This window comes from Nestor notabilis, unplaced genomic scaffold (genome assembly GCF_000696875.1).
Source record: "Nestor notabilis isolate BGI_N333 unplaced genomic scaffold, ASM69687v1 scaffold16064, whole genome shotgun sequence".
Lineage (NCBI taxonomy): Eukaryota > Metazoa > Chordata > Aves > Psittaciformes > Psittacidae > Nestor > Nestor notabilis.
The window spans coordinates 5,962-31,446 of record NW_009924446.1 but is presented as its reverse complement, the minus strand read 5'-3'; the positions used below and the strand labels follow the sequence as shown (position 1 = coordinate 31,446).

The following is a 25,485-nucleotide window of genomic DNA, read 5'->3' as shown; positions in this document are numbered from 1 at the left end:
AGCCCCCTTATCATCCTTGTGGCCCTCCTCTGGACTTGCTCCAACAGCTCCATGTCCTTTTTATGTTAAGGACACCAGAACTTCCAGTAAACCAATCTGATTCTGATAATTCAAACAAATAATAACAAAAAGGAATAGTTAAACAGTATCATTATTTAAAGTGTGTTGCTGAAATAGTCCAAGGAGAAAAAAAAAGGCCAATGCTTTATTCTTTCAGAAGTTTCATAATGCTTTTTCTGTTGCTTTGCCTTCCATTGTTTCCTGGCTAAAAAAGAGCAACTCATAACTAATTGTAAACACAATTTTAATTGTTGAAATATAGTTGTTTCTCCTTTCATGGTTCCATATAAGCATTTTGTAGCAATTCTAAATATTAGTTGCTACCAGAAAAACCAGAAAGCCATGTGCAAAAGGTGTATCTTGTTATGGCACTATTCTACATAAAATAAAGTTGAAAATGAATTTGGGTGAATCTGTATTTTAACACCTATGAATACAGCAGAAAATGTAATAAAATGGATAGTAAGACACGATAGATACTTACCATTTGTATTTCTTCAGGTGACAGCTCATCTTCACCTTTTCCATCCCCCCATAATCCAAGGTTGCTTTGGGCATCAGGCAGATTCCTGTCTGTAAAAGGAGCACCAAACACTTGAGACAATTGCAGGACACTGAACTGTAAAGTGAAATTTTTCATCCATTTCAGAATACTGATGAAATTGTTTTCTCTCATTTGTGATTAACTGAGATTCACCCTGTGTTTAGAGCACAAAATTACACCAATAACCTTTAACTTCTCGACAGGGACAAAAGTCGATGCATATGTTTAATTTTGTGAACTACAAGGAGTTGCACTAAGACATTGACAGTGAAGGATGTAAAACAACTCACAGTGCACTAAGACTTGTTAGGACACGAAATACCACAGCATTTGTCTTTTAACAGGAGAAAACATAGAGTTTTCAAAATGACAGTCTGTATGCAAACTGTTATCTTCCAATGAGACTTGACCAAACCACCAGCCCCTCAGTCTAAGAAGTAAAAACAGAATCTCAGCAACATTTTGAGCAAAGTTCACAGGACAAGCTCCATTTCCTCATGCTGTTTAATCTACATATTACAGTGCAAATCCTGCTGCACGCTGTGCAAGGGGTCTTCCTGCATATAACAGGAATCGGATCTGATCCCACAAACTAACCCTTACACATCATAGCTGCTTCATTGATTTCAGTAGTACTTCCCTTTTGATTAAAGCTAATCATCTGAATAAATCTTAGCAGGAGTTGGGCATAAAAGATCTTGAAAGCTATTTCTGGAATATTCCCTTCTGGAAGATATATTTTTAGGCTTAATTATATACTTCTGATTATAGATGAAGAAGTTGGAATGGGAAAGAAAAGACGCTGTGCTGCAGGAGCCTACTGTTTCTGAAGCTGTTCTAGCCTCAGTGTTTAAAATCCTCATGATAAGACTGCACTCTTGAGAAGGCCTCTCCCCTCCTCACTGGCTGCGGCATTTTTACATACCCCAAGAGATATTTGCGTCACCCCACAATGGATCAAAGCTGAACTTGCTTTGACTTACCAGACGCAGGTTGCAAATTAAAACACAGAAAGATTTAGTTTTTACTTTTTCATAATTTCAGACTTCCTATTTATCCCAGCCCCTTTTTTCCAGGCATTTACAAATACTGTGATTTGTTTTGTTACAACCTTCTAAACCTATTTTTTTTTTCAATTGCATAAGCAGCACTAATGCATCACCATTCAGATAATGACTTGTCTTGGGAAGCCTCTGAAAGGAGAAGTCCTCTTCATAAACAAACACAAGAGAATGATTATAAAGAGACATTTTCTCCTTTATCCTCCACTATATTTGTGAAAACTCTCAAAACATAAATATTATGAGTATTGTTTATGTCTCCTTTATACATGTGTATTTTGCTTCCCCACAACCAAACCACGATGTGCAAACAATGACAAATGAGGGATGTGAATAAGGAATGTAGTAATAAACTAAAAAAACAAAACCCAACCCAACAAACTATGTTTTCCATGGGGTATCATCAGAAACACAAAACTTAACGTGTTTGGGTAATCAGTGTATTTACATTATATCAAAATCATAATGAATTATTTACTGGGTTCAAAGAAAAGAAGACAATTAGTTTATAAAGCCAAGAAAAAAAGACATATTCCTATTTAATCCCAGAGGAACCAATTACTTTCAGACACTGTCAGTGCTGTTAAAAAAACAGCACCTGTATCCAATATGATTGTTAATAAGCAAGTTACTTACGGTAAGAGCTAAGCGAGAAACATGTACCTCCCCAGGGTTCCTCCTGTCACTGAGGTACCTTTCTGGCTTTCTGCAGCTTTCGTGGAGCTGACATTAATGCTTTTATACAATTCACCCAGCAAAAGCTAAACTACATTTCTTTTGCAGAAGGAGAAGTAGTAACACATGACAGAGATACAAAGTCATGATCAAATTCTCTGGACCCTTCCCCACACTGAAAGGAGACAGCTGCTAAGCTTGTGGACCAGTTCAAAAGCTACTCATTATTTACATTTACTTCATAAACTAAATGTCAAATTTGCAATATGCAAATAAATACTGTCAGCATAGAAAAGCAATCTCCAGAGAGACTGTTTTGCTACCATGAGGCACATCCAGTATAATTCTAATGTAAATGGGTGCTTTGCCTCAAAACGAAAGTAATCACATTTTGCTTTGGTTTCTGCCAAAAACCCAGACAAAACCCAAGTTGTGCTTCAGCACACCACGTAGGACATTCAGCTGTTCATCATAATGTTGCTTCAGCACACCAAGTAGGACATTCAGCTGTTCATCATAATGTTCACCTTAAGGACAGGACCACAAGCTGCTCTCTGAACCATCTTTACAGCTGAGATACTGAATGCAAGGGACCCAGGCACGATGATGATGGCTAATTCATAAATAGAAATGATCACCATTCTCTAAACCACCCACATCCTGAGGATGAAATAGTTTATTTCTAAAAGTGATAATTTCTCCAGTTGCTTTGAAATTCAAAAAGTTACCTGGGGCAGAGGGAAAGGCTGTAAGATTTAAACTGAGCTGCTTGCTTCCTAGTCCTCTTGTTCATGCTGTTTCCATTCTTAGCCAACCACCTACCAGTTAAGTCACGAGGCTCACTTCTATAAGCAGCAGCAACCAACACTTATCCTTATGTGAGGAATCAGAGGCCATGTGCATTTACAAACTGTTTTAGATTTATTTTGATATACAAGTTTCCAAAGACTAGTCAGCAATCCTTCCTAAGCACTGCCTCAGCACGACTTATGTGGCAGGACCCTCCTTTCTTATAACAAAATTAAAGCATAAACTAGTAAGAGACAATTGGACTAATCAAAATTAACGTGCAACAAACAAAGCCTCATTTCTGCTTATTGCAGTGGTTTGCTGTGTCCAAGGCAACCAAAGAAGAGCGTTTTCCACACTATGGCACAGATTTTTGGAGCTAAAAATGGTACAGACGCTGTGGTGGGAGTGCACACTTCCTGAGGTTGTGGAGACACTCAGTACCAAGGGAAGAGCACAGGGCAAGGAAGATGCTACTACAGTGCCGTGTCTCTGCTGGTGCTAGGGCACAGCTGTGGAACACTGATAACGTGTGAAGGTGAAACTCAGCTGTGTGCTGCATCACTTAAGATACAGCATAAAAATGCTATAAGTACTAGAAACAGCCCATAATCAAAACCTTTACTTACAATAAATTGAGTGTCTGGCGGGGGGGGGTAGGCTGGGGTGAAGCATACTGATAGGGCTGCAGAAGTACAAACTGGTTTAGGAAGATAAGCAATGCCATATCAGAAAATGAAACCACTTGCACACCGTGAGGTAATTCAGTATTAGAGACTTCATCCAGAAATGGAGTACCCACTTCACATGAATCCATCCTTTGTAGGGCCCTCAAATCACCAACCAGAGGAACTTTACCCTTTTAATAAAAATCACTCAAGATACAATAACTGATTATCAGAATAACGTGGCCATCCACTGCATTGCTTCTATCTTGATGAAGTACTTTCCTAATTTAATATCACATTTCATACAGTTTCTGTTTCTCTCAAAAAGATATTTCATGCTGTAGATCACTGTGTACCTTGGACTCCTCTAGACAGCAAAAGCAGGAGAACTCAAGCCAGGGAAAGCAACTCCGGAATCACAGAAACAAGGCTTCTCTTTAGGTATGAAACCTGAAATTATCTGCATAGTGATGATACTCCAAAAGGCACTCTGCAACTAAGTTCTGCCAGCGTACACATCCCAGGACAGACCAAAACAGCTAAGAGAAGGGACTTTTATCCCCCAGCCTCAGAAGCAGGCCATAAAGGAATCAGAATCAATGTTCTGTCAAGAACAGCACTAGCTGAAATGACCCTGGGGTAGGAGAGACTGCCTGGGACTTCTAGCTATCTCCTGCCCACTGAAAGATGAGCTGCAATCCTTCCAGCAAGGAAACTCAATGCTGTGGAGAACATCCGGATCTGGCCAGCCAGTAACCTCCCCTCTTATAAGCATATTCTACCTTTGAGTTTCTGCTGTAGAAGTGTCCAGCTCAAGGTCTCTGTGCTTGAAAACTAGAAAATGTTTCCAGGAAGTCACTGAGCTACTTTCCAATTCCTTGCCATCAGTGAAAAGAATGTGGAAATATCAGACAGACCTCAGAAGACATGTAAGTAGATGGATATTGATAAAAATAACTAAAAAGGGAAGAGTTTATACAGAGTTTGAGGGGATGAAGGATCCACCAAGGCATAAGATGATTTTAGCTATTTGGAAAAGCATGTCAAAAGTTTAAGATTTTGCTTCCACAGTGTCACAATGGGCTTCACAAAAGCCTGATCGACTCAGAGAAGATGAAAATAGGAAACTGTGTCACAGAAACAGAACCTTGTAATGTGAAGGAGGTACTATTGACCAAGATAGGCCTTCCAGGAAAAGTAAACTATAACTAGGCTTATTCTTACCTTTGCTTTCCTCAGCAGAAAGTTTTTCTTCCGAATCATCTAAAGGATTCTGTGAAGATTTTTCAGGGGAAAGAGGTGATTTGGACACACTGCTCGGCTCAGGTTCAAGCCTAGACCTGGAAGCACAAGAACCTGTAATTTAACTGGTATTACACAGCAGAATTTCTCTAAAATGAGAACCACCACAGATTATTAAATTCAACACTTTAACTGTTTAACTGTTGCAAACTTCATGTTAAGTATTAGCAACTTTCACAGCACTATTATTGCAAGTAATACTTTCAATTTTACTTTATATTGTTAACTATCACTGAAGGAAAAGTAAGAAAATAAAACAGAATTAGCTTTTCCCTGAAACAACTATTCTTATTTAACCAGCTTTAAAGAATAGTTTAACCAGGAGGAGAGTTATCCTTTTCTTGTCTGCTGAAAGACACAATGGACTATTTATAAGCAAAGAAAAGTGGATTACATATACTATATGCTACATCTAAGTCCCTGCTATGTAATTTTAATACAAAGGCAATGCAAAAAGTAAGAAGAATATTCAGTGATTCTATATTAAGTGCTTGTCAAGTATGTTTCACTGTGGCACCAAAAAAGCTTTAAATTAGCAGCAACATTTTTTTCCAGTAAACTTCTGTGGTTTACTGTGGTCTGCAATGAATTCTGTAACTGCCACACAGTAGACTGTTAAAATGCTTAGCAATTACGCTGTTAGAGAAGCTAAAGAACAAAAAACCAAAAAGTAATGGGGCTGAATCACCTTCTGTGCCACTTTCATCACTTCCTCCCCTCTCAAACACAATCAACAGTTAATCTCACTGATCTGCAATCCTTCCCTGCTGCTTAACTGGAGGTGTTGCATTTTGCGTTCCTCTCTTTTGTATTGTGTCTAAATTCTAACCCATAATTAGAAAATCCTCAGAAAACCAGAATAAATGCATTAGTCATCACCGAGTGACTACGTTATTTAAACAAGAAAAAAAAAAAAGTAACTGGGAACCTTTCTGAGTTCTAAAAACTCTGCAAGTACTGGGCTTTTAGTGATTTTATGTAAAGAGAACTCTTCTCTCATCTCCTCCCTCTCAAGTTCCAAATTTGCCTAATAATGGGGAAAAAAAGACTTATCTGGATGTCCGTGAGTTCAAATAATAGTTTGGATACTAACAAAACACCAGTTCCCCATATAATAAAAATATCAGCTTGATTTGAATAATTGCATACATAATTCACAAGATATTCTAATGGAAAAAGAAGTTTCAAATTGAAACGAGATATGCATTTGAATACCAATAAACACGAAGAGTGAAAACCAAGGACCTGCACAGAAAGAGCTGCTTGTGTTTCTATTTTTCAATTTTTCATTCTAGGGAACTAGTCCTTTGTAACTGGCAGAACTTTTTAATCAAAAAATATGAGCTAATACATAAAGGCAACTTATGTAAGAAAATTGTAACACTCAGGCAATTTGCTGAAGAGCTTAGGAGGGTTATCAGTATAAAAGGAAACATGATGAAGTAGATTTCTACTGCAAACCTTTCAGTATTGTCTTGATACATATTTTGACTAATTTGCAGGAGAAAAAAGGATCTGCACTAGGATTAATTTACTTTTAAAGAAATGCATTCCTTTCTTCTTTCTTGTCCTTACTTTGCACAGTATGCTAACGTACAAAGTTTTCAATTAAAAATGGACAAAATGCCTGGGATACACTACTTAAAGAACGCCTAAGGTTTTTAAGTGATGGAACATGTTCTTATTATCACATTAGTGTCTGCAGAAATCCTTGGGGAAATTACAAATGAACTAGTTGAAGGCATATGAAAAGAAAGACGTTTTTTCTTCAAGTCATCATAAAGATTGGTTTATGCCTGTAATTTATTTAAATTGAATTTTAATTTAAATGACAATTTAGCCATTACATCACATCTGCAATGATACAGACTCCACCTGGTCGACATCTCTTTTCTACCTCTTAGATTCATAAAGAGAGGCAAAGAGGTATCCTCCAATATTACATAAAAGGACTGCATCTTCTGGGTTGTTTTTTAATGCCTTATTGCTCTTCATTTAACTAGTGTTCTAACTTCTGAAATAGCTCTTTCATTGCTCCAGGTTTAGCATACATCAAATTGAGTTGTTTTCTCTGTTTAGTCATTTGAGAAATCTTGGACCTGGTATTTCACATAGAAATAGTAATGTAAGAGTGTAACAAACAGTTGGCATTTGTTAGCCAAATCTGTACCTAGAGGCACTATGCTATCTTTCTTTGAAGTTCTTTAGTGTGAAGAATACTGATAAGGTTATGTATTTTTTACACACAAAAAATATCACACAGTTTGTTTCTGTATGTTTTTTCTGAGAAGTTATGGGGGTTACAAAAATACCAATGCCTGCCTTTTCTCTCTTAGCAAATTTCAGAACTGGTTTGGGGTAGTTTGCGTATTTGGTTTTGGCTTGTGCTACTATTTACATCCCAGGAGAAGATATTTGAGTGAATCTAATTGTGCTGAATCACTTTGAAAAAGATGTACTTACGGACTTCTGAAAACATCTCTCTAGTTTCAATGTAAATAGCTGATCGAGCCAAACACCAAACTGATAAGCAGCATAAAATCTTGGAAAAAACACTCAAGAACTTATTTATTGATGTGTATGTTCTGGAACGTGTTGTTTTTAAATTGAAATTTACATAATGGAATGTAAGGTTAGAATTCAAACAATGCTGGTTGAGAAGACATAGAAAGCTTTTCAGGTATTAAATTGCAAACCTTAGCATTCTTACACCTGGAAGTGTGCAGAAAAAGCAATTAAGTAGTACGGGGTTTGATACTTGACTGAAAAACACACAAAACCAAGTAAAAAAAAAAAAAAAAAAGACCAGAAAGCCAGCACATCATCTTTAACTTCTCCCAGACATTTTCACCTCTAAAATAGCAGCCTGAATATATGCCACAACAGGAAGCAGAAAATATTTGGTTTCAGCTACAAGGTATATTAAAGTTTCTACTTGTCATGAAGACCTGCCATGTCAAGTAGCATTTATCCACGACATAGTCACTTGCTTTAGCAGAAAGACAGTGGCTTAGAAGAAAACATAACAGAGAAGTAAAGATGTCTTATACCCAAACAGATAGTATCTTAAGTAGCATCTTTGAGACATATTAGCAATGTGCAGTATTTCGTTCTAAATTATTTTGACAGTATATTACTTAACGGGACACAGGAAAATGTTTTGTTGCGTTTGCAGATGTTCAACAGGTTTATAAACCTACATTTTACTGGTTTGGTGCTTTTAACATTTACATAAATGAGTAGCACAACACTGTATTGGAACTCTGACACTTACAAATATAACTTCACATGCCAGAAGTGTAAATATACTGGATATACCTGCTGAGAGCAGAAGTTGCTCATGCAGCTACAGATTTCCATTAGAACAACCTCCTTAGAATCTAAACATGAGTAATAGTTTTGTTGAATGTCCTACAAACTAAAGGCACAGTTAAACTATTTTTTGACACTACTCACAGTCTCTTCTTATCTATCACTCGCTTAACTCGGATGGCTCTTTGTTCAGAATACAGCTTACACACTCCTGTTCAAGATAGCAGGAAACAAAATTTCATGTTAGAAGAGCATGATTTCTTTCTTGGAAAATATAATCATCCATTTTTAACCCTTCAATAAATACTTTTTAAGTACTTTTTAAGTAGTCTTCAATGAAGTCCAAGACAGCTGTTCTGTGCTCCTTTACCTGAGCAGACTGGACACCCTTGTGTGCTGAAATACAAGAGAAAGATACAATCTTTTAACCTTTTACTGAAATGCACAAAAGTTTGCCTTTACAGTTGATACACAAGTTATATATTCAAAAGCCTATTAACATTTCATATGTATCTTAGTATTTATTTTAAACATAGCATATTTAAATATAGGTTCTGTGAAACAGCAAATCATTACAATAAACAAAGCTGAAAACAACTAGTGTATTACAATATTTATGTTATTGGTTTGTTATATATGCCACTGAGTCATATTATGTCAATTAGATTTCTAAACAAGTATAGATGTCACCAAGCTAAGCACAGCAAAACAGATCTAGAGATTTAACTTGCTTATAACATTGAACTTCGAACATTTTAAATTCTCTAGTGTACAGATTACGCGGAAATCTTTAGGGTTTATTGTGTCAAGCATCCTTTTAGTTCACATACATGACTATTTCATATTTTGATGCTATGTAGTTCCCAAGCATGACTGACTTTCAGTGATTCTGAATAATGCTATAACTATGTTTCAACGGCATTTCAAAGCTGATGAAAATCTTTGGTATATTGATAAAGCACACACATACAGCAAGTCAACTTGAAAATGGCAAAACAGTTCTCTCTACAGATTTCATGAGACGGTGTTGTAAAGGTGTGATCCCACATTCAGGTTGTAAAAAAATGATGTTACTTTACCAGGACTCTGTTAAAGTTATTTAATTATCCCAAATTTGGAAAGATTATACTTGTAATACCTTACAGATGGACAAGCTAGAAAGAGACAACCATTGAATTTAGTGAGCTTTGGTTCAGGCCTCTGTGCTGCAGTGCTAAATTACTATTCAAGTACTAAATATTTAAGACTATCTTTTTTCCACTTGCTAATAAGTGTATTTAAACAAATAAATAGATTTCTATGCTCTGCCTTCTCTTCCACTAACAAGAAAATTAAGTATACTACTAATCAGGGAATGGGATTACACAGATGCAAACAAAAAGGCAATGAGACTTCACGAATCTCTTTTGAGAAGCATTTCAGATTCACCATGCAATATTCAGCATTGTATCAGCCTTTATCAATAACTAAGGGGAAAAGAAGTATTTAAGAGTTGCTCAATTTACCTTCCGTTCTCAGCTGATGAATGGCATCGGCACACGTCCTCATAAATACCTGAGCATCTTGATCTATCTGATCACGCTCTGTATCTGTCATCCTCACATACTCAGACATAATATGGCTGAGAAAGAAGACAAACTGTCACATAAGATATCCCCAACTTAAAATCTACAAATACACATCTTACACCTTCTTCCCATTTGCTATCCCCACAAAAGCTTTTCTGCAACATTGATTTTCAGGGAAAAAGAAGTACAATAACCATTCCTGATAAAAATGCCACTTCTATAAAGCTGAGAGGGTTTTTTAACACATTTTTGACTAGTAACAGATGTAAAAAGAGCAATATATCCTATCAAGTCATACACAACCAAATACAGATAGGGAGAAGATATAACTACAAAATATATCATTACCCTTAGTAGTTATTCCAATTATTTTACTTTCATTATCCTAAATACTGAGTTTCACTTTTAAAGGAGCTGTACTCTGAAATATGTGAATTTAAACCAGAGTAAAGAACACCACTGGAAAATAATGCATTGGAAAATGCACTTGAAAATTATTTTTAATATCAAGTCGATTATAAGATTTATTAAAACCTGTTCCCATTGCTTATTTCTATTTTAGATGATTCATTATGTATTTAGTATTTTCTAATACGATTCATATATCTTTTTGTTACTAAATGAATAAGAACGGAGGCTGAACATGTAGCACATGGTTCATCTGGCTTGAAAATTAGTTTCTGCTTGCTGGCCAGCTAGTACACAAGCACCCATTAGCCAGCAAGCAGTAACACAAACTCATTGGAAGTAATATTATAATACTTAATAAACTTGTTTGTTTCCAACACTGCCATGTCTTTGACATCTAAATACCATGGCTTTCCCTCCCCACTCTCCCCCCCAGTTAAAACTATTCTAAATGTTATAAAACTGTATTTTAGAACTTACAGAAAACATACAGAAACATATATAGTGTTTCCATGTATATTTTACTGGCTGAATTGCTCTCCTTTGGTCAGGATAGATTGGTTTCATAAATTTGTGGCAAAATCCCCATCACAGTTGTAATCAGTGGGTTTTTAAGCTTTAACTCTAATTTGCACTCTCTTGAGAAAGCAGCTTCTGAATGATGAAAGATTTGAAATTGTCTGATTTTAGAGACATTTGATGGAGAGGCTTTCCACAGCCTGGTTAAGATGATATATTGATAGTTACATATGCAATGTAAGATAACTCATAGTGTTAAATATGAGGACACACCTCTCCCCCACTCCCTTTGCACAGCTTATATAAATGGGTCTTTTTACTACTACTCTGTGGCATAGCAAGTTCTTAGTATGTGTAAAGCCAGAAATTCCATTTCTACATCCACATTTGCACAGGCCCAGACAGAAGGGGACCATTATGATCATCGGGGATGGGTTCATGCATAACATTGTTCAGCAAGCCCTGCCTAGAGAGTTACTCAAGCATGTTAAGGCACATAAATTCAGATGGAAAATGAGGATGGAGTAACAGCCTCATGATGGCCCCCTGATGAAGCAAAAAAATCTTCACTCTTCTATTCAGATTACAATAGCAAAAGTTCTGGCTGGTCTGCTACTGAACAGATACACAGTTCTTGTCTTTATACATCCAGGTTCCTGTAGCCTGCCCAGCTTTGTGGCATTTGCAGAGTTCTGTGTTTTCCATGCACTTTTTAACACTACAGGGTAAAATAAACATTACAAAATACAAACCAGAATTTTCTTTTAAATCAGACTTAGAAATATGTATGAAAAACTTGCCTCAGGCATGCTTTATTTTTTACTAACAGTGTAACTAGTAGTAATACAGTGATACACTGACAACAACTGCAACAACTTTAACATTGGGAAACAAGTTGTTCAGTTTTCATAGTTGCTAATACAAAAATATGGTAGATTAGATTCTTAAATAGGAGCTTCACAGCTTCAAATGTAGCAAAATACTGCTTAATTTAGGTAACAAGAAATAGAATACTTAACTTTTTAACTATTTACAGCTTGTATAGTGTCTGATACCAACACTTTCAAGTAAGAGCTGCTCAAGTCACTCAGAGGCAAGACTACCTGAAACCCAACCTCTTTGGCAAGGCAAAAAGGGAGTCATACAATCACATCCCATTCTGTCAAAACACATATGGCATCCACTAGTACTAACAGAGTCCTGAAATCCCCACTGCACTCCTCACTAAATCTGCACATGGAGACTACTGAAAATCCATTTATTCACCGTCCTCTAGCCTTTCCATAAATAGAACCATCCATTTTAAAAGAAAGGGCCAAGACAAAACACAAACACACAAAAAATGAACAAAACCCAACTGAAGAACAAAAAAAAAGCAGCCATCCCCTGTATGTCAGAGATACAAACACTTGTTCAGAAGGCCAGTGGCAGTATCATAGCAATGGACTGACACACCACTAAACCAAGAAAGGTCAAACAACCAGGTTTTTCAGAAGCAGTCAGAAGAATTAGCCAAGACATGCACTGGCTAATGCATGCAGATAAGGGAAGAAGGGGAAAAAGAGATTCTTCCAGATTTTCATCCTAATCAATAAGAGAAAGCTTAATGAGAAATTGGGCTGGAAGCCAACTTGGGTTATTTGTGATTTCCAAGAAGGTGGGTGAATCATAAGATAAAGACAGTGGCTATCAAGTAGGCAGTCTTCAATAGTCTAGAAAAATTAGGAGGTTAAACTGCATAGAAAAGGGAAACCTAAAAAAGAACAGAAAAATAATTCATGTGAACTAGTAGTTTCCATGTAGAAATTGCTTTACGATAATTTGCAGTTCTGCCTTTGATGAAAAGGAAGAATAGGCAATGCACTAAGAGATCAGCTTAGCTACTTCATGAGCTCTTTATTGAGCTCAAACACAAGAAGCAGAAGAAAGAAAGTGCAAATTAGGTCTGATTGCTACTGACAAGTCTAAAGGAACACAGCATGTAGGGACTCAATCAGAAAAGGGTCGAGTGCTGGATGAGACGCACCTGGCAAGGGAAGCCAATGATAACAAGAGACTGCTCTGCAATATTACTTAGAGAAACAACTAAGAATGTGGTGTTGGCTTGTTAGCTCAGTAGAGAAACAAAATTATACACAGAATATGAATAAATTCTAGATGTTTATTGCTTTTTTTTTGCATTAACTTTCATCACTAAAGTCATTTGTAAGCTGCGGTTACTATTCCCTTTAGTTTACTGCTTCTAAATCATCTGGCCTCAATTTAGTACCTCCATCATTATTAAAAAAAAAAAAAAACCCAACATAATTATTTGTTGATATTTTCAACACTAATAACAAGTGTCAGACAATAAATGAATAACAGGATCCTGAGTGAATGAGTGTATAAGAATGAGTGCTATGCAAGCCAGGTCATGGCACAAGCGGACCTTGAAGGGCCAGTGCTTCCTAGGATAATGGTGAAGGTAAACTTGATGAAGTACATATCCCTCCTACCTGGCTTCCAAAAAAAGCCCAGGGTGTATGCACGTCCATAGAGTGTGCAGAGACAGGAGCCCAGGCCTTGGAATAAAATAGGAAATGCATCAAATGGAAGGATGCATCCCCACTGCCAAGAACTGGGGGATGCTAAGTGAGTGTTTAGGTTGATGAAAAGATGAAGTGTAGCAACTATCTTTAAAAAATAGGGTTAAGGGAGAAACAACCAAACAAACCAGAGGATTATAGACCACTCAGCCCAGGAAAATACAGGCACAAATAATCAAACAATTTTTAAGTGCTTAGGAAAGAACAAAAAGATAACCAGTAGCCAAGATATATCAAGAATAAGACATATGCAATGTAATTTACTTCTGGGATGCAGTAACAGGTCTTACGGTTGGCTGAAGAGCAATTACTGCTATACATCTTCTCTTTAGTGTGGCTTTTGTTACCATCTCTCATGACATTCTCATAAGCTACCAGTGAATAAATGAATTAGAAGAAATAAGCATCATATAGATGTGAAACTCTTTGAAAAGCTGAACTTGGAGTAGTCATATACCCAAAGAAAAGGGGACACTGAGTTATGTTCCACACGGGTTTGTCCTGAATCTTATGCTATTTAATACCCTCACATTAACAACTCAGACAGTAGAATATACACTTATTAAATTTGCAGAGGCATAAAGCTAAGCAAATTAAAACTGTATCAAGAGATCAAGACTTCAATTCAAAACAACACTGCCAAGTTGGAGAAATGACATGAAGAATTTGAATAAGGAACGGTCAGAGGCTCTTGTTGCAGCAGGAACAATTATCTGAACCCACAGAGAATGGGGAACAACTGATTAGTGAACAGTTCTTTAGAGAATCATCTGGGATCATACTGGATCATACACCAAACATTACAACAATGTTGTTGCATAAATAGTCATTACAATGGGATGCATAAATGCAGTATAATCCATTCTCTGGGCAAGGCCTCAGTTTTGTTTCATTTCAGCACCTCACTGCAACACCAACTGGAAGAGCATCCAAAGGAGAGGAAAAAGTACAATCAAAGGACAAAACCCCAAATATGCTGTAATTGTTGATTCTAGAAGAGACTGAGGAGAAACCAAAATAAACTAGCACAGAAAAGAAAACAGGAGAAGGCAGAGAGACAATACAAAATCTCCACTGAAAGAAATCTTTAAAAGTAATCAAAGCATGGTGGTGGAATGACCTAATCATTCTCTTTTTGAATGTGTCAGCCGTGCTCCTTCCAGCCCATCATTTCTATGATCCTGTTTTGCTGGCAAAGCATGAGGAACCAGAGCTGATGGAGGCATTACACCAGTTTTTGGAAGTAGTAACTATTTCTGCTGGTGCATAAAATATTTTCTGCTTACTGATTCAATAAAGACACCAAATCAAGCAGAAAAACTTGATTTTCCTCCAACAATGTATTACAAAAGAGAGAGAAGCAATAAGCTGAAGTAAACCAGTTATAAAATACTGATATGTGCTGTTTGAGCAGAGATATGCTCAACTTACCACCTGCAGATACTGTCTTACAAATATATACATAAGTGTTCCCACACACACACTTAACTCTGTAGGTATATGCACATATGTACATGTATGTATAACCTTAGCTTTCTGGACTCAATTTAGGTGTTTCAGTTAAATATTTAAAGTTTGATCAACTGGGTCAGGGCCTTCTTTCAGTTGTCTTTCTCATTGCTAAAAATCTTCCTCTAAAATGAATTAATTAAAGACATACCTCCTGTAGCAAGATGTTTTATGTATGCCAAAAATAAAAATTCTGTTATTAAAGAGTTTATAGTCTGCAAAATTAAGGTCAAAGCAGCAATCAGGAGCCTGGATGTAACACATTATGAAGAAGTTTTAAAACGCATACACTCTTAACTCAAAAGCTGAAATCCATCAACACATTGTGCTATAGTTGGAAAAACAAATAGCAGGATTGACAAAATACAGGAGTCAACTTTCATGAACAAATTTAAACTTCCTACATAAATTTCAGAAGAGCCTTTCAGTATTATTAGCATTTGCTAAGACTGCAAGACTGACAGCATGGATGCTATGATCCTCTTTGCATCCAGAAAGTGGAACAGCATAAGCCATCTAGTATGGAATTTGAGAGTTCTATCTGGTTTAAGTTTGACCATTACAGACAGGATCAACTGCAATGACAGATGAGACCTGGAGGATTATTTTATTGTTTAAGAAAGGAAATGACACTTTTTTCCTCTTCTTAGTTAATACCTGAGGGGGGTGGGGGGGTGGGTGTGCACGCAAAAATCACTACGAATTACCACAATAACTGGTTAAAAAACAGTTTACAAGAACATTAAGAACTTTTAGAAACCAGAAACTTTGGACAAACTTTGACTCCTCTTATCGCTTCAATTTTATGCACACTACTGTTAATAAAATGCAAATAGCATCCCAAAATTAACTAGTACTGACTGTTCTTACTGTAATTATTTGCTGTTTCTCAGCCTATGCATTCACATGAAGTTTTCATCCAGTAAACACAGTTATTTCAGTCCTAAATTGGTAGCTCCACCTAGTGTTGTTCATGACCTATTCCAACAGGAACTGAATAGCAGAGAGCTAGTCAAAAGACTACTTCTGCTTGCTGCTTGGAAAAGCAGTTCCTCATACACCTTGCACACAGAATTGACACCTACCCCGAGCTTCATTTTCACTGGCACTATGAATAGCTCTCATGGCCTTACACTTATAAATGTGCCAAATTTTGGGGGTTTTGTGTGAAACAACAAAATACTGCTTTTAACTTCCTCAGGGAGACAAAAGAAAGTGCCAGAAGTCTTCTGTCAACTTACTCTGGGACACATTTTGATCCCACTGATTGTATAGTATTGCTATTACTGTGACAGACCTTTTCAGGCCTAGAAGTTGCTTCTCGGAAAGACTGTTCCTGCAATATAGACCAAGCTTAAGGAATAGCAGCAGATGGATCTGTTCCTATTGTCTTCGCCTGGGGTATGGATATCTGTCTGGATAATGCTCCTACTATTTGGTACCTGTGAAGCCTTTTGAAGAAAGGTATTAAACTGACTTGGGACTTCAGTGTCTTTAACCCAAGATGACTTCAGACTGCATTTTCTCTGCCTTGACTGCTTAGCTTTAGTCAGGGTTGTGGCAGAATGAAAATGCAGACAGGGCTGACTCCCCCATGGAATCCTGCAGTTACATTGAGGGACTGGAGAAATGCAACACATGAAACTGTGAGGTTTCAGAAGATCCTTTAAGAGGTAAAGCTTACTTACGCTGTCTCATTTAGATATAAGTTTTGAATTTTTCCTAATGGCTGAAAAGAACTAAAACTTTCTCTATAGAATAATAACTACCAGAACTGAAGCCTACTGTTTTGTTTCAGAAAAGCTGTCCCCTGACATGATGCTCTCAATTATGTCCCTCATCTGGAATTCACATTCCAGAGTACAAAGAGACCTCCTCCAGGTCCTGCTGATGCTACTGACTGTATCCTTAGTGATAACAAGTAGGTTTAATGTCACAGAGTGAAAGGGAAAACCTGGATCACTGTATCTAGTATTCTGCTGTTTCAGGAACCACTTCAGAAACCTACTCTGCAGGCCCTTAAAAGGTGTCAGACTCAGACTGCCGGGTTGTTTTGTTTCAGAACTCACGCCTGCAAGCCAGAAATCTTCAAATTCTGAGTCTCATTTTATTTAAGAAGAAAATGGTGCTTTGACAGCACTATTCTTCATCGTTAAGTAGCTTACAGTAAGCCAATTAATAAGCAATCTAGTTTTGGTTTTAATCATTACGTCTATAGATCCGTAAGCACTTCACTTTATAAACCAGAAAATAAATAGACCTATTGAAACAGAATGCACACTTACCTGTAAGCATTAATGTAATCCTTTCTGTGCTGCAGAAGAAAATCTTTCAGCTTTCCAATATGAGAAATCTAAATGAACAGAAATCATAAACTTCAGTCAGATCACTGATAAAAGGGGTAATGGGTTCAAACTTAAAACAGGGGAAGTTTAGATTAGATATAAGGAAGCAGTTCTTCACTGTGAGGGTGGTGAGGCACTGGAATGGGCTGCCAAAGGAATTTGTGAATGCTCCAACCCTGGTAGTGTTCAAGGCCAAGTTGGACAGAGCCTTCGGTGACATGGTCTGGGGTGAGGTGTTCCTCATGGCAGGGGGGTTGGAACTAGATGATCTTAAGGTCCTTTCCAACCCTAACTATTCTATGATTCCTTTTATGTTTAAAGTTCAGTATTCCACACTTCAGACATAATTTTCTGACATTATTTATTCTATAATTAAATAGAACCATAAAATTTACTCTTACAACTTCCATTTTGCAAGCAGTCAATAGGCAAAAATCAACTAAGAAAGATCTGTCGTATGAAAGTACAACTCAGAGAAAAGGAATAAAAATACATCTTCTACTCAAAAAGCATAAACAAAACACTAAACACCACTGAACACTAAATAAAACTACAATATTAAACATGATAATAATAAGACAAAACATTGTCTAAACTGGCAATCCGGAACCTAATTCACAAAGCATATATCCCTATCAAATTTCTATTTGTGGATTTCCACGTCACTGTGGATACATTTCACTATAACTCCACTCAATTTTCTTTACTAAAAGTCTTTACAAAGATCCTCTGAAAAGATGAAAAAACTCCTAAAAATCAGAAAGAACTTTTGCAAACTTTAGTCTGATTTAATCTATTTGGTGCAGCGTAAGATGCTGCTTATTTTAGAGACTGGAGAAACTACAGAAATCTAGTTTAACTGGCTAAAGAAATGTGATGACTACCAGTGTGACTTCCTTGGCAGACACGATGGGGGGTGTAGGAGGAGAATTATATATATTAGTGGTATATATTTTCAAGGGGGAGGCAGGGGGAGACTTCCTAAAGCATATTCTCAAATATTCATTAATAATTCAGTGTAAAAAAGCATGCAAGGAATTTTACAAAACAATACTTGTTTTAGTTTACAAATACAATAAATGCAGCTTACTCCATGTATCTGGGAAAAGGCATCAGAAGCTGTTCAAGCCTTAAAATCCCATTTTCATGCAAATGTTCCTTGTAATTAAACAAACAAAAAAACCCACAGAGAAAGAACACAGAACAGTTTGGATAAATAGAAGATTAATTCCCCCAATTATTTTTTTCAAAAGGTCTCTTTGAAAGAAGTAAAAGGAAAAAAAATGTGCTCAATAAGACCGCAGTGATTTTACAACTAAAAGTGTTTCCTTGTGCAAATAAATACATATACATTTCCCTTTATTAGCTCTGCTTCATTTTTACTACAACTCATCGTATTGAATAAGAAATCTCACCCAACTCATGGCAAGCTGAGTTCTGTTAGTACCTCCAGTAGATCCACGGTTTCCTAAACTGCATTAGCACCAACATACACAGTAAGAAGGGAAATACTGAAATTACTACAAGACAATGAGGCACAAAAAGTAAGCTCAACCATTCTACAGATGTTCCTTCTAACTGCCACTGGAGCTTCATTTTTCTGCATTCATCTCTTTTTCAGCTCAGACTTGGTATGTCATGAAATTTGCTGAATAAATTGAACTTGACTATGAAACCAGAACATTTAAATCAGTCATACAGTGTTTCACTAGAACAATACTTCATATGGAGAAAGAAAGTACTACAGAGGACAAAAAGGAGAAATGTAAAATAAGAAACACATTTCCAAACATTTCCATCAATATGTGAACAATCACTAAACTAGAAAATAGGTTCACAAAAATTTATAAGTAATAAATCTCAATGTTACTGCAATAGCTACAATTTAGGAGTGATTAACAAGCAGAAAGAATCAGAATGACAAGCAAGAACACTGTCTTACAGTAATTAATTCATCTAGTCACAAAGAGCATTCTATTTAGGCTAAAATTGTCATCCTGTGTTTGAATTGCTCTGACCCCACTTTGCCTCTCCTTCATTTGTAAAGCTATTTTCATGAATTTAGAATGACACCATTATGCCCATACTCACATCAAGCTCTTAGGTCCCAAGATTTGCATCAGAAGTGAGACTTCTTGTTCTACTTTCCCTCAATTCTAACAGCACCTTCTGCAGTCCTGCGCTGCTGCCATTTCTCTGTTGCCTTTTCTTACCATGTACTACTGGCACAGTTTTGAATGCAATTTGTCATTAACATATCAACAGAATTAAACAATTTTTATGAAAGAGAAGGTCTCACTAGCATGAAAGGAAATGCCAATTTCATTTTAAAATAAAATATTAAAAAAATGGAGGTCAGGTATGATGTTTAATCTGCAGACACAAAATATCCTTCATTATACAAATATAAATCTTGATGACATCTCCAGAGTCATCAACCTGCAAGTATTCTGGGGTTATCAGAGGCATACCATGCACTCTTTACAAAGTAATCATGCTCCAGCCTAAAGGTCATAAAAGCATCTCCCTATTCCAACTGAATGGCTTTATTAGAATCCTACTGCTCTTATTATGAATAAGAACCATCAAATTTCCAAGTTTACTGATTACCAACTTCTGTCCACCTGTTCTTGCTTCAAAACAGCCCTTTCCTTTAAAAGAACTGCTTGCCTGCATGCGTGTTGGAGTTTACCATCAGTAATCCTACCTGCCTCTAACTTCTGTAGCCTCAGACAAATTGCTCCAACCTTTTAGTTTCTTCTCACAAAATGAGGTTGCCTAACCTGTAACTTCCTTTGCATTTGCTCCAGTTTGTATCCATCCTTGCTTATGACTGGAAGGGCATTCACTGGTGTTAGTTACTTGTAACTCAGCTGGACATACCTTTTCTTCCACCATTTTCATTGATTAGTTTAAAGCTTTCTTTGTTTCAGTCACTAAATACATGTTCTACTTTTGAATTTCTTTCTTCTCCCCACAACTCCAGATCCCAGACTCATTCAGCACTTGCTGTAAGATATAATAATGGTCCTCTCTCTCCTTCCCCTCAGTACTCTCTCATCAGTAAGTTTTACTGACCCACCTTACTCTGGGATTATTTTTAAAACTCATCCTGGTTAGTACTGTTCTTATTTTAGAGAATGCAAAAAGTAATTCCACTATTAACCTCTCTTCTGCCCAACGCTTCTTTCAACACAGAAGCATTGCTTCTGCTTACTTATCTTACTCAAGTTAATATTTTCTCTGCTAATCTCCTCCAGACTTCTTATATCACTTTATCAGACACTGTATGATCAGATACCAGCTCATCCTAATGAAGAAAAGGCAGATTTCCTTACAGCTTCAGATTGGTTGGGCACATCCTATTTTTAGTAAGATAGCAAATTATACTGTACTGTATATTGCTTTCTTATCTTTTTCCCCTTACAATCACTTCAGAATCCTGAACCACTTCTGGGTCAGGCCCTGCCGATGCCATTATCAGTTTCCCCCTGCTGACTTAATTATAGGCATTAAATTTGCTTCCCTCTGATCAAAGGGTAGATGAAAGCAATTTGAAGACGAAACACAAACACATTGTGAGCAATATGAGTACTGGCCTCTTGTCATGGCTCCCGTTCTTTGCCTTTGGAAATTGGCTTCTTTCTTCTCTGAAAGTCTGGAGCAGAGAAAGCAGCCTCTCCTTCAACTGTGAAATAATGAAATTATTTCCTTTCTTCCCTGAAGGGATAGGAGGGCTTAGAGAAACGCCCTTCGTAGCTGCAGCACTCCTGCACTACATTAAAACTAAATGTATCTTATGAGGAAGAACACCACTGAATTTCCAGGTATAACAGACATTTTTATGAGAATCATGGGAAAAAAACCCACCTTTCCTCCCAATATTGCTAAAGTCAGATATATTTTTATACTAAAAGCATGTTCTTGTGCTTCTGTTCATTACCAGAATACAGCATGTTACATTCTTTCTGACAATGAAGACCACTTAGGAAACACCAGGCTCTTCCTCTTTCCTTCCCATTCGCACTGGCACTCCCTTGAGGTTCAATACCACACACCAAAACACTGACATGACTTTTTTTAATTACTCTTCTCGAAACGGGGGTTAATAATGCCTAAGATCAAATCTAAAGAATTGGTTTCTTTCATTTCACCTCCAAAAATACCTGTATCAGCACAAGAGAGGGCAGTAGCTGGATAGCACTATTAGGAACTTCTTAAAGGATGCATCTGCCATGGAAGAGGACACATTTATTACAACTTAAGAAACTCAACAAAATCTCCTAAGCTTAGGTACCAAAGCTGGAGACTCCAGGTGCTATTTTAAAACTCCCAACCGTAGCTGTGATCGTCAAAAACCAATTGATTCTCTACAGGGATGAAGCAGCAGCTTTCTGCTGGATGGCAACAAAAGCATCAGCATCACACAAGTCAAAAACATTCTGTAACATAACTTTAAGTTACTTTCAGTTCCAGTTTGTACATTAAAGTGTATTTTCATTATAAACTACCTCTCTAATGTATAAATCTGTATTTTGTTGCCGCTGTAGAGTTTTTAAGCAACTCTTATTAAAACATAAAAGCAAATATTGCATATAATGCAGGTCCAACACAAAAGGAAGCTGTGAATGGCTGCCATCTGCTACCACAGGTGGCATGCACAGCTCTATGTATACTTGTGGCCTTCACTAGAAATGGTAGATGTTCCTCTATTTAGAGATTTTTCTTATGATTTTAGAGTATGCTTCACTTTCAGATAAGAGGAGAAAGAGGAAAGCATTCCCTCCAAAGCAGCATCTTCAAAAGACACATATACTTTCGAACGAAGACGCTGACTATGCTTCTTCCAGTATCTTAGCAATATATACAGCATTTCTTCCCACTCCCAACAAAGAATTGATCACTCATGAAACAGTAGGTTCCAATTTGCATACGTTTAACCCACTGCAAGAAGCAGCAGCATTGTTTACGATTAAAATGATTGGAGTAGGTTCCCGTGACGTATTGTAGAGAGAACTCAACAGCACTGAATAGTCATTTTCATTGAACAAACATAGCATTTTATCAAGCTTTCCCTTTCATCAGAACAACACACGACTATTTACTACCATATAAAAATCAGCTGTTACACTTTACACTATATTGCCCCTCTGAATTTTTAAAAGATGTGCTTCATTAAAAGAAAACGTAAAAATACTTAAAACCAAAACATAATAGAAAAGCTCCTGCAAAAGTCCTGAGACACACAGCATTTACTGTGGATTCAGCAGCACTGACAAGCACTGCTGATGGAAGCATCTTATTAACCACAAAAATAAAGTTTTACATTTAATACACACAAAAAGCCTGATCTTCAAATGTCTTACCTAACAGAGTCCATCTACAGATTCATGAATAGGTGACTACATTCTACAATCCCTTCTGCAAAGAGCAGAAAAATTAGGATTGTTATAATATTAATACATCACTTATCATGTTTTCGATTCCAAACATACAGTCAACCCAAACATACCCACTGCCCATTTCAGAAGAAATCAAGAATTTCAATAACACGTCACAAGATGTACAGAACTGCATGCTTCTGACCAAAAAAAGTACAGTCTCAGTTCTAGAAGGAGATACAGCATCTGGTGTAAGAACACAAACTTGTTTCTATTATAAAAAAAAAAGTAAAAAATGTTTCCAAGGTCTAAACCATATTAACAGAAAAAACAGAAAGGACATTTTCCATGGTTAGTGAATGTAATGAAGGCAAACGTTTTCAGAAATCTGGAATAAACCCCAAATACAATAGATTCTATAAACAGAAACACAATTTCTATGAAATACATTTTAAAATTAAGAGCAATACCTAAACTATTACAGTTGGGAAAGAGCAGTTAGAAAAGTTTTGATGCAGAAATGACTCCTAGGGAGAAGTTTTCCACTACAAACTACTGCTGATTAGACAAGAGTCATGAACTATTTAAAAAGTTCAACATATGAAAGGCCAGGTCCCACACAGCTTCCTTCTAGGTTATATCTTAAGCACAATTAAGCACAATGTCAGCCCACGGAATTCACACAGGCCCCTGCAGGACGTTGCCTAAGAACAGACAAGATTTTGGTTTCAAAATACTGTTACCTGGATTCTACATTTTAGAAACTGGAACCTTCAAAATACAAAATACCAGAGTTTCCTGATACAATAACACGCAACAAAGATTAAACCAATTAGATTAAACCAGAGGCTAAATTCAGAGCTGAAGCTTTGAATTCAATAGTGTGGAAACTTATTTAAGGGGTTTGGGTGGTGACATAGCAGCAGGCCATGAGGTGGTGCTGTCCTACCAGAATTCACTGCAGAGGCGCACTGCCTGCCTCCAAACGTCACCCGGCCAGTTTTCAGCTGATCTGTCTCTTGAGGGGATACATTTGGTTTAGGTTTCCCCAGCAAACGTGAAAGTTTCTCAAACAGGTCACGCAGATCAATTGCTGTCGTAATCTGAAACCCAAAAGAGCAAATAATATCTAAACTGCGGCGTGGGGGTGGCCCGGCGCTGGAAGCGGGTACGGGGAGGCGAGGAGAGGAGACAGCCAGCCTGGCTACCTCTAATCTCAGGAAAATTGTGACTGTTCAGTTCCTGCTTTACATCACCGTATATGTTACGGCAGCAGCAACGGGCAGGGAAACGTCTCAGTCGCATTTTATTAGTAGGAGCCTTGCATTCAGAGCAAACACAACCGAGAATAGGGGTGTTGTGTTAATGAAACGTGTGGTACGTGGGATAGGAACATTCGAAATTGAATTAAACTCCAGGAAAATTAAGACTGGGGCATTTTGCCTCTTCAAGGTAAAGACGGTACAAAATTTTAAATATTTTTTAAAACTAAACATGTAATATTATCAGCATTTTCCTTTTTTAAAATAACATTTTTTTTGGTAAGGCTGGAGTAAAATTTCAAGGAATCACTGCAAAAATGTGCATTAGCCATCGTGGGATATTGGAAGATAAATCCTGTTTGCAGAATACCATATTCAGCAGTCAGTGATCATTAACAAACAGATTAAGAAACCTCTAAACTGCAGTAAGAAGCAAAGCTGATTTCCTAGCACTTCATCTGGAGCAGAAAATGACTCCTTTTGCATAATATGAAACTGGCAAAGAATAGAAAGTAAAAAAGCACTGCTTTGTACAGTACAGAAAACAATAGTTTACTTTAAAGGAACTATTATAGGGTTCTAATTCCTGCTTTCCTTACCATATATTTATAAGCACTGCCTATGGTTCAAAAATTGACTCTCAACTGATTTTTGCTACTGTCATTCACATTTGACATAGCCTCTAAAGCACACTTTAGAGCTGTACTTGGTTATTTTGATAGTTTATTCACTGTTTATTATAACAAAGTGGAAGATTTGGTAGTAAATAACTCACTAGCAGCCTAAAAGCCTCACATTTCATCTTACCATTCTTTCCTCAAAAACAATCCAGAGTTGGTGCAAGATTTGGCAAGTGCATGATGAAAAGATTGTTTTAGGAATTTTGTGACACAACTGCAAAACATTTTTCATTCAAGATTCTTCTGAGTAAAGTGAAATGACCCGAGAGTGTGCAAGCTCCAGTTCCCCACTGACCACAATGAAGACAAAGTACCCAGTACCACCACTGAATGAAGGTTTTACTGGGGTGTTATTTGGAGGTGGGGTTGCTGTACCGTTTAAAAATGTTTATGGTACTTACAGCAAACTCCAACTGTACAGAAAAATTATTTTGAAGCCATTTTTTTTTTAAGACTGAAATTATCCTAAAGTAAAATCCATTAAAACTTAAAACCATCTAAAAAAATCCAGGTGTTATAAACACAGGGGGAAAATAAACCCTTTAGTTTATAAGATGATTACTTACAAACACTAAATTTCACTTCTTAACCAAAAAACTGCAATACATGTAGAAGTCAAAGAGGTCTCTCTGAATTTTGTCACAGTTTTCTTAGGTCTTGTAGGAACACACTGATTTGATACCTGCATGTACAGAAGCACACCTAAATATTCTGAAAATGGTCTGTGGAACGTAAGGTGACCTCCAGAAAAAATTAACAGTAGGCTTTCTACAATGTAACATCATGCTAAATGTTTTTACTAATTTAGTCGTTTATC

General features: G+C 36.9%; 1 protein-coding gene across 1 annotated transcript; it reads right to left on the bottom strand.

Annotated features, from left to right (window-relative positions):
* Positions 1-544: 544 nt before the first annotated feature.
* On the bottom strand, positions 545-23,829 carry STX18 (syntaxin 18; the record flags this gene model as incomplete). Its single annotated transcript, XM_010012609.1, has 7 exons — positions 545-633; positions 5,022-5,137; positions 8,556-8,622; positions 8,730-8,807; positions 9,917-10,032; positions 17,286-17,353; positions 23,719-23,829. Coding segments are annotated over 7 exons (645 nt in total), but the record flags the coding sequence as incomplete, so codon positions are not given.
* Between the last annotated feature and the right edge of the window lie 1,656 nt (positions 23,830-25,485).